The sequence below is a fragment of the Peromyscus eremicus genome, chromosome 3 (genome assembly GCF_949786415.1).
Source record: "Peromyscus eremicus chromosome 3, PerEre_H2_v1, whole genome shotgun sequence".
NCBI classification, from domain to species: Eukaryota; Metazoa; Chordata; class Mammalia; order Rodentia; family Cricetidae; genus Peromyscus; species Peromyscus eremicus.
The window spans coordinates 139,464,851-139,474,725 of record NC_081418.1 but is presented as its reverse complement, the minus strand read 5'-3'; the positions used below and the strand labels follow the sequence as shown (position 1 = coordinate 139,474,725).

The window sequence follows — 9,875 nt, the reverse complement described above, 5'->3', positions numbered from 1 at the left end:
TAGATTATAGCATGGTTATCCTTTATTTTATAGCTAATATCCCCTTTTAAGTGAGTACACGCTATGTTTGTTTTTCTGGGTCTGGGTTACCTCACTCAGGATGATTTTTTTTTTTTTTTTTTTTTTTTTTTAGTTACATCCATTTGCCTTTATATAGGTGGAGTTTTTGGTTGGGACCACCAGTTCCCCAATAAATGCACAGAGAATTAATATTAATTATAAATACTCTCCAATAGCTCAGGCTTATAACCTAAATTACTCTTATAACCTAAATTAACCCATTTCTATTAGTTTACATTGTGCCATGTGGCATTACCTCTCATCTTGCACTTCCTGTTTCCTCTCCATGTCTCAATGGCGACTCCTCTGACTCTGTCCTCCTTCCTCCCAGCATTATTTCTGCTCTGAAAATCCTGGCTAGCCATTGGCCAATCAGAGCAATACATATTTATAGTGTACAAAGATTGTTCCACAGCACCTTTGAATTTCATGATGTCATTGTTTTTAACAGCTGAGTAATACTCCATTGAGTAAATGTACCACATTTTCTTTATCCATATTTCAGTTGAGGGATATCTAAGTTGTTCCATGATTCTGACTATTACTAATAAAGCTTCTATTAACATAGTTGAGCAAGAGTCGTTGTGGCATGATTGAGCATTCTTTGGGTATATGCCCAAATTGGTATAGCTGGGTCATGAAATAGATTGATTCCAATTTTCTTAGAAATGTCTGTATTGATTTCCAAAGTGGCTGTATGAATTTGCACTCCCATCAGCAATGGAAGGGTCTTCCCTTTGCACCACATCCTCTCCAGCATGAACTGTCTCTTCTGTTTGTGATCTTAGTCATTCTGACAAGTGCAAGGTGGAATCTCAGACTTGTTTTGATTTGTATTTCCCTGATGACTATGTATATTGAACATTTCTTCAAGTGTCTCTCTGCCATGTGAGATTCCTGTGTTGAGAATTCTGTTTAGAATTGTACCCCATTTTTAATTGGATTATTTAGTTTGTTCTTTGAAGTCTTATTTTCTTGAGTTATTCATATATTTTAGAAATCATCTCTCTGTCAGATATGGGGATGGTGAAGATCTTTTCCCATTCTGTGGGCTGCTGTTTTGTCCTATTGACAGTGTCTGCTGTGGAATGTCTTTCTGTACACTGTGAATATATGTTGTTCCCATTGGTTAATAAATAAGCTGCTTTGCCATAGGCCAAAGCAATGTAGGGGCAGGCAGGAAATCTAAGGAGAGAGACAAGAAAGAGAAAGGCAGAGTGGAGAGAGACACTAGCCTGCCACCCAAGGAACAACATGCCAGCAGACTGGTAAGCCATGGAACACATGGCAAAAGATAGACTAATAAAAATGGATTAATTTAAGATATAAGAGTTAGCTAGCACGAGGCCTACCATAAACCATACAGTTTGTAAATAATATAAAGCCTCTGAGTGATTATTTTATACGTGGCTGTGGGACCGCAGGGCCAGATTGGACCATAAAAAACTTTCAACTACATTTGGCGCCCAGACATGGTAACAAGAATTTCCACCAAAAACCTGAGAAAACTTAAGAAAAAAGATTCTATAACAGAGCCAAAAATAGCTTCCTGCTTCATGTCTCATTCGGTCTGAGATATACAGACACCAAGGTACAGAGATGCCGCAGCATTTGGGCTTAAGTATAGGATGATGGATTCTCACTGCAGTACACAGAGGTGTCTCCAAGCCATGCAGTGCACTGCATGTTGGATTTAGCTTTTGCTAGTAATGACACACACACACACACACAAAAGAAAAAGGTTTCTGGGCTAAATGCTCCTTGATAGAGGCATAGACCCACTGCCTCCCAGAATCAGTGGAGAGCATGGCTCCCAGAACTGGTGATGAATTACCTCCACCATGGTAGGAAGCTGAGGTGAGTGGATTTCAGTCCTAAAAATGCTGCAGTTTAAAGCAATAGATTCACAAAAAGACAGATTCAGATGGAATAAACCTCTAAATGGTTTACATTATGTCTAAAAATGCACATAGGCTTGAAAGAGAGAGAAAAAGGAGGATAGATAGTAATATAAAGAAATAGTTTAAAAAATAAAGTTTTTAAAGAGACAATAAAAGTAATATAAAAATAAGCCACATAAAGATGGAAGTCACACAGAGTCTGGATTATATTGTCTTTGGGATTTTTAACTGGAGAGAGACATTTGAATGTAAAGGCTGCTGAGATAATCCAATATGTATATTTTAAAGGTATCTTTACTCCAAAATTTGTGTCTAAGGATGTGTTGCTTTGGAAAAGAGGTTCTGCTTTTGTTTCCACAGAAGATGAGAACCTATGTATTGTTCCCAGGCTAATATGGTTTGATCAGCTAAGACCCCGTAAAAGGTCTCTGATGATGCCATGACCAAGATGATCCAAAATCAGCTTCAAAGCAACTGGCTGAGACAATGCATCCTCACAGAATTCTACAACCAAGATTTAACTATAATTCTTAATTTTCTCAGGATCCCCATAAGATTATCAGTGCCCCCAGTCAGCAGGAAGCAGTAGGAAAAGGTACGCTCAAATTCCCAAAATATTGTTTATAAATGTTTATTTTTATCTAAAGGGGATTGATTAGAAATGCAATCTCTTTCTAAAAAAAGGGGGGATATGATATAGATATGATAGAATAAATGGGTAGATTATTGAGCAACAACTTATTTAATATGTTTTACATTGCTATGGATTTTAGTTTATTGATACAAATTTAAAGTTAATTTTGTTATACTATATATATATATATTTCTATTCTTATTTAAGGTATTATGTTTATGCAGCTCATTTAAAATTGTAATGTATAATTAAGAAATATAGATTAATAATTGGTCATCTATGATAATCACACTTATAGTCATGTTAGGTTTTCTAGATATGCAGAGATATATTTCAGATAGATAGGTAATCTTCATCACTTCAGAGATCTACAAAATATGGCATTTAAGATGTTTTAATGACATAGATTTTTTTTTTCTTTTTTATAACAATGAGGCATGTCTGCTCCTGGCAGCACCAATTTACTTCAGAGAAAATGATGGGTTTTGAAGAACCACCATATGGAGTTTACTTTCATTGTGGCAAAAGTTAGCCACTGGGCAAAAAATGCCTTTGCTTCAACTGCTGACAGTATGCTGTTCGAAATGGACAAGCAGAACACAAAAGAAAGGACTGCTGATCCTTGCAAAGACAAGGTAGGAAGCCTCTTTAGAAAATCCTACTTCAGCCGGGCGGTGGTGGCGCACGCCTTTAATCCCAGCACTCGGGAGGCAGAGCCAGGCGGATCTCTGTGAGTTCGAGGCCAGCCTGGACTACCAAGTGAGTTCCAGGAAAGGCGCAAAGCTACACAGAGAAACCCTGTCTCGAAAAACCAAAAAAAAAAAAAAAAAAAAAAAAGAAAATCCTACTTCACAGATGAGTCTGTCAGATATGCTAGGCCTTTAGGCTGAAGATGGATGCCCCAATGTTATAGAGGAACCTTGAGTGACTGTCTGCTGTGGATATCGTTCTGTATAAATAAAACACTGATTGGCCAGTGGCCAGGCAGGAAGTATAGGTGGGACAAGGAGAGAGGAGAATTCTGGGAAGTGGAAGGCTGAGTGGGAGACACTGCCAGCCACCGCCATGACCAGCAGCATGTGAAGATGCCGGTAAGCCACGAGCCATGTGGCAAAGTATAGATTTATGGAAATGGATTAATTTAAGATATAAGAACAGTTAGCAAGAAGCCTGCCACGGCCATACAGTTTGTAAGCAATATAAGTCTCTGTGTTTACTTGGTCGGGTCTGAGCGACTGTGAGACTGTCGGGTGAGAGAGATTTGTCCTGACTGTGGACCAGGCAGGACTGGAGAAAACTCTAGCTACAACTGTCCAGGCAACTAGATGTCTGTCATTTCTAGAACTTTGGAAGTCACTTGTTTGCACCTCCTCCTTGCTCTGAGTCCAGTGCTCATTTGGCTTTCTCTTATCCCTGCGCTGTCTCTATGGAGCTCAATGGACTGCAATGGCTGCCATTGCTTGTGTTCTTACATTTATATTTAGTCACCTGGATTTCGAGTGCTTATAGATTTAGGTGCCAATTTCCAGATTTGCCTTTGTAGGATGGGTGTTTCCTTCCTTAGTTTCTACTTCCTTTCTAGTCTTCTGGATCCTGTGGCCTGTGGTTAAGCAGAGGGTCTCTACCTATGGTGGGGGCTGGACTTCTGTTGGCTTGGATGACCTCTGGTCCAGCAGAGGGTTGCTGTCCAAGTCTGGTGCTAAAGTTCTGGCTATGTATGTGCATGGTCTCTGATCTGGCCAGGATTCAGAAGTTGGCCTGGCTTCTGGTGGGATAGGAGACTTCTGCCTTGTTTTCAGAGAGTTGACCTGGTCTCTGATGGGGTGCGAGGCTTCCTCCAGAGGTGTGGGCTGGGATCAGGTGGCAAGGATAAAAGGGACAATTGGGTTATGCTGGGTGGGGCAGGCAGGGGTGGGGCGGAGTGGTGGCTCACCTGGTTTGGGGGATGCTGGCTTGGCCTCTGATGGGTTAGAAGTCTTCTGCCAGAGATATGGGCCAGGATATGGTGATGAGCAGAGGAGGAGTAGTTAGAGTTATGCTAAGAAAGCACAGGCATGATGGGGGGGGGCAGTATTATGTGGGATTCAAGATGCTGTCCTGGCCTCTGGGGCAGAGGAGGCTTTCACGAGAGGTATGGTCCAGGACATGTGTAACATGAATCTTAAAAGGTCTTATAAATTAAAAAAAAAATGGAGCCAGATATTGGGGTGAAAGATGAAAGGTCAGAGAAACAGAACAAGCCAGCTACATTCTTTCCTCTACAAAATCCTCAGCCTCAAGAGAGAGAGTTCCTGTTTCCTCACGTCTTATATACCCTTTTCTGCCCAGACATCACTTCCTGGGATTAAAGGCATGTGTGCTTCCCAGTACTAGGATTAAAGGTATGTGCCACCACTGCCTGGCTCTGTTTCCAGTGTGGCCTTGAGCTCACAAAGACCCAAACAGATCTCTGCTTCCCGAGTGATAGGATTAAGGGTGTTTGAGACCACTGCCTGACCTCTATGTCTAATCTAGTGGCTGGCTTTGTCTCTGATTCCCAGATAGGTTTTTATTGAGGTATACAATATATCACCACAGATATGATGACAGGGAAAGGAGGGGCAATTGGGATTATGTTGGGCCCAGTAAATAAATTACTCAACAATAACAGCCCTTCTCCACTTCTATTCAGGTGAGAGCCTCAACTTCCAACTATGAGGATAGCCTGGAGAGAATGGAGCTGAGAGCTTTTGTTTGTTTGGGTTTGGGTTTTGTTTTTATTCAAATACCAATAAGTCATTCCAAAGCACTCTTAAAAGCTGTTTCTCTGCAAAGTATTTAGATGCTTAAAATAAACAAAAGGCAAAAGATCAGAGTGAAGAGGAGCCTCAGAAGAAAGATGAGAAAAGGCCATCTTGTATCCTAGACAGGATCTAGGGGTAGAAGACAGTAGGTCAAGTGAAGGAGGCTTGACGAGAGTGTTGACTTGGTTACTAATGACATCATATGTACTCATTAGTTGAACAATATACCCTGCTAATATGAGATTAATAGTAGAAGAAAGTGGCTATGGGTATGTGGGAACATTATGCCTTCCTCGAAATTTTGTTATTACTCAAACACTGGTCTAAAATAAAAGGGGGATGGCATGTTAGAGTAGAGGGAAATGCAGCCAAGGCCTGTTCAAAGAGGAGAGACTCCATCTCCAAGCTCTAACATGTTTCTCTATTTGCAGCTTCAGTATCATGGGGCCAGCAGACAAGGATAGCTGTACCTTCCCCAGAAAAGGAAGCAAAAGATCCTACATTCTCTTTGTAGCCCATAACCTATATGCTATGATATAAATTAATAATGTTTCAATATTAAAGTAAAATAAATACATCTTATTTTTCATGATAAAATAAGGAGAAAACAAAAGACAGATATTTATTCAATATACATTACATGTGTTTACAGACAATACTCACAATACCAAGTCTGTTTCTGTAACTGGGCATGTGGTCTTACCCACTATTTACAACTCCCTTCTTTTACTGTTAAGTATAGAGAAAGATGTATGCATAACCTAAGCAGTCCTGTAAAAATGTGATCCATCACTGACCTATCATTGTCTCCAGCCTCTCCTGAAATGTGGTTGAATAACTTGCCAGAACTGTGTAAAATCCCCTCCTACGAGGTAAGTTCCTCCAATGCCTCAGCCTTCCCCTTTCCTGTTGTATGGGATTCCTTGGGAAGTTTAATTCTTTGTATATTTTGTTTCAGTGGTATAGTACCTGATGGAAAGGTCACCTAGTGTTTTTCTTCAGAATATCTCCTTTCCTGGCAGGAAACACAGAACACTAGGAAGATTCTAATTAAACAACAAAACTAGAAAGATTCCAATTGAAATATCCTAACCGTATTTAACACAACTCACCCACACTGTTAGGTCATGCTTTTTAAAATATAAACAAAGTTTCCTGCCATAAGTTAACACATTGCATTGTGTGGAAGTCTGCACAGAGTGATATCTGGAATGCCACGTGAATGCTTCTATGTGGGAACAAAATTGGGCACCGATGAGGGGAGATTGCATTCTGGCACCTAGAACTAACTATTAGATGCTATACAAACCAGCTACAGAAGGTCAAATCAAGCACAAAACAGAAGCAGGGGTGAATACTGTACTTTCATTTGGATTCTTCTGAGGTATAGAATGGTAACTTATCAATGGAGTGAATGAGGTGGAGGTAGAACTCAGCATGATAAATGTTGACTCCAAGCTAGACCTGGTATCACAGGCCTCTATCCCTACCTCAGAGGACGAACCAGGAGAATCAGAGTTCAAGACCTGCCTGAATTACAGAGTGAGCACAAGGCTAGCCTGTGCAACTTAGTAAAGCCCTTCCTGAATATAAAAGGTAAAACAAAGCCTGGGATATAGGTCTCTGGCAGTATATTCATCTAGTATATACAAGGCCCTAGATTCAATCCCTAGCACTTCCAAAAGAAAAAAAAAGGAAGAAAGGAAGAATGAGAAACAAAGAAACAGAAAGAAAGGAAATACTGGCTCTATACTACACCAATCTCTGAAATGGATTCTTGGAAATTATGGGAAAAAATAGATTGTCTTGACCATAGTTCACATGAGATAATCTTATTGAAAATATTTTTTCACAGCAAATCCTGTCTATGATCCAAATTCATTGCAAAAAAAAAAATACTGTGTTGCTTAACAAAATTAAATTGACTACGTAGTTAATTATGAGCCATACTCTCAGCACAATACTCAAGATAGATCTTATTGCCTATTGCCTCTTGTAAGCTACAAGTTACTGCTTGCTTGTGTTGGCTTGTATTTTGCAGACCTTGAAAAATAACAGAGTGAGATTAGTGATGATATTGAACACATTCTCATATACCTGTCAGCCATCTTTACAGTCATGTGGATAAAAACCTATTCAAGTCCTCTATCCACCTATGAGCCAAGCTACTCATCCCTTGCAACCTCATCCCAGCATAGGGTATTGTGATTGTTAGCTGGTCTTGGCTGTTAACCTGACTGGATTAAGAGTTATCCAGGACTGATGAAACACACCTTTGTTTGTGTGAGTGTTTCCACAGCAGAGTGTTTTGTAGGGCAGTAACTGGGGCAAAAGAATACGCCTTCAGCGTGTACATGAATTATACCAGGTGACTGCATGGAAAAACAAAAACAAAAGGAATTAGCTACACCTACAAGCTTCTTTATGAACAAGTGCATGCATTGCTGCTGCTGCTTATGATGATGATCATGATGATGATGTCGGTCATGATGATGATGGTGGGGTAGTCAGGGTGATGGTGATCATAATGAACTCTAGTTTCTTCCATCTTACAACTTGATTCAGCACCACTGACTCTACGTAGTTTTCCAGTCCTTCAGCACCATACTGAGGCAGCTGAGTTTCTTGGATTGGGCATTACCTAGTTTTCTGCTTCTTCAGCATGCAGATCCCCCACTCATGTGTTGTATGTGCTCTGACAAATAAAGCTTTCCTGGAAATTGAATCATGGAGCTAGCCATTAGTTAACCATAGAGACCGGGCAGTGGTGACACACACCTTTAATCCCAGCACTTGGAAAAAGGAATCAGGGAAATTAGAAGTTCAAGGCCACCTTGGGCTATAGGAGATTGAACCAGTCTAAAAGAGAAACAGAGCCAGGTGGTAGTGGTGCACTCCTCTAATCTCAGCACATGGGAGGCTCATGCCTTTAATCCCAGCATCATCAGGAGGTAGAGACAGGAATATAAGGCAGGTAGAGACAGGATCTCCTCCATTCAGTCAGGGGATTCATAGAGGTAAGATGTGACTGTGGCTGCTCAGATTCTCTGATCTCCAGGCAAGCTTTATTTGTCAGAACACAAACAAACTATCACACAACACTCATGTTGGATTACTCAGCTGATACTGAGTCAACCAACACAATAAATCCCTTACTAGGACCCTTTTCCCAGGTGATTCTAGCTGTATCAAGCTGAGAGTTGAAGTTAGCCATCACAATCTAGTTTATAATATATATTCTATTGCTTCTGTTTCTCTAGAGGACCTTGCCTAACACAAGTGTCTAGTGCCAAAGGTACCTTTGTTTCTCAAATAAATATATGCTCCTCTTCTGGTCCGAAGCATACAACAGAAGAAGCAGAATCATTTGGCTACTGGACATTTCAACAGCTAAACAAACCAAGATGAGGAAATCAGGAACCTAGTATTAACTCAGTCTTTATAAAATACAATACATATATAATCTACTTAGAATTAACAACTACCGCAGGGAGATGGATGAAACTGGGGCCACACTCAGAAAGACAAGTCTCAAATGTTCATCTGTGGGATCTAGAGGGAAATAAAAGACTGCAAACATGAACACAGGAAGGGGTCCGTCAGGGAAGCATAAGGGGTTTTGGTGGCATGGTGTAAAGGAGGGTGGCAATCTTCAGTGGACACTGCTCCTCACAGCTGGCTGAGCAGCGTGAATGGACCTCAACTTGGGTGGACTTCAACTCAGATGAAGCTGATGGTCTTGATTTCCACTGGAGAGAAAAAAATTCAGGATGAGTCAACACCAAACAAAGTTGGAATTAATTTTTTAAAAATATGAGTTTAAGCATGGGTGTTAGGGCGAAGGTAGGACTTAATAACAACAGTAATACACTCCCTATGGTGGAGCATGGCCTGACAAAAATGGCACATTAAGTGTCTCTACAATACTTGCACAATTTTTTAAAAAAAGGTTGATTGTGTGTGTGTGTGTGTGTGTGTGTGCGCGTGCGTGCGTTTTGAGACAGGGTTTCTCCATGTAGTTTTGGTATGTATTTATATTTTTAAAGTGAATGCATATTTTGCTTACATGTATGTCTATGCATCATGTGCATGAAGTTCTAGTGGAAGCCAGGAGAGGTCATCAGATCAGATCGTCTGGAACTGGAGCTACAGATGGTTGTGAGTTTCCATGTGGGTGCTGGGAACTGAACCTGGGTCCTCTGCAAGAGTAGCTAGCACTCTTAACCTCTGAGCTGTCTCTCCATCTTACATGATTTTGGAGCTTACATTGCTCAAAGGATTTAAAAAATTTAAATTGTTTTATCTCAGGAAATTTCTTTAGTAAATAAGATCATAAGGTGTTTTCCGGGATGAATTGTGTCAGGTGTACACACTAAGAAGTCATCAGGAAGTTCTCTGCCTATGCTTTGACTATAAACATGTCTAATATTGCTTGTGGTTTTCTCAGAAACTGTTTATGGATGAAAGAGAAGGTTAAATCCCAAGGTGACATATGCT

The 9,875-nt window shown here is 40.4% G+C and overlaps 1 protein-coding gene across 2 annotated transcripts in view; it reads right to left on the bottom strand.

Annotated features, from left to right (window-relative positions):
• Positions 1-7,279: 7,279 nt before the first annotated feature.
• LOC131907451 (C-type lectin domain family 2 member D11-like) overlaps positions 7,280-9,875 on the bottom strand; it is a 32,836-nt gene continuing 30,240 nt past the window's right edge. For both annotated transcript variants that reach the window (XR_009378407.1, XM_059258684.1), the window contains one exon: positions 7,280-9,127. Coding sequence is in view for 1 of the 2 variants with exons in the window: in XM_059258684.1 (XP_059114667.1) it covers positions 9,094-9,127 (34 nt within the window). In the remaining variant the exon portion in view is untranslated. The remainder of the gene's footprint in view (positions 9,128-9,875) is intronic.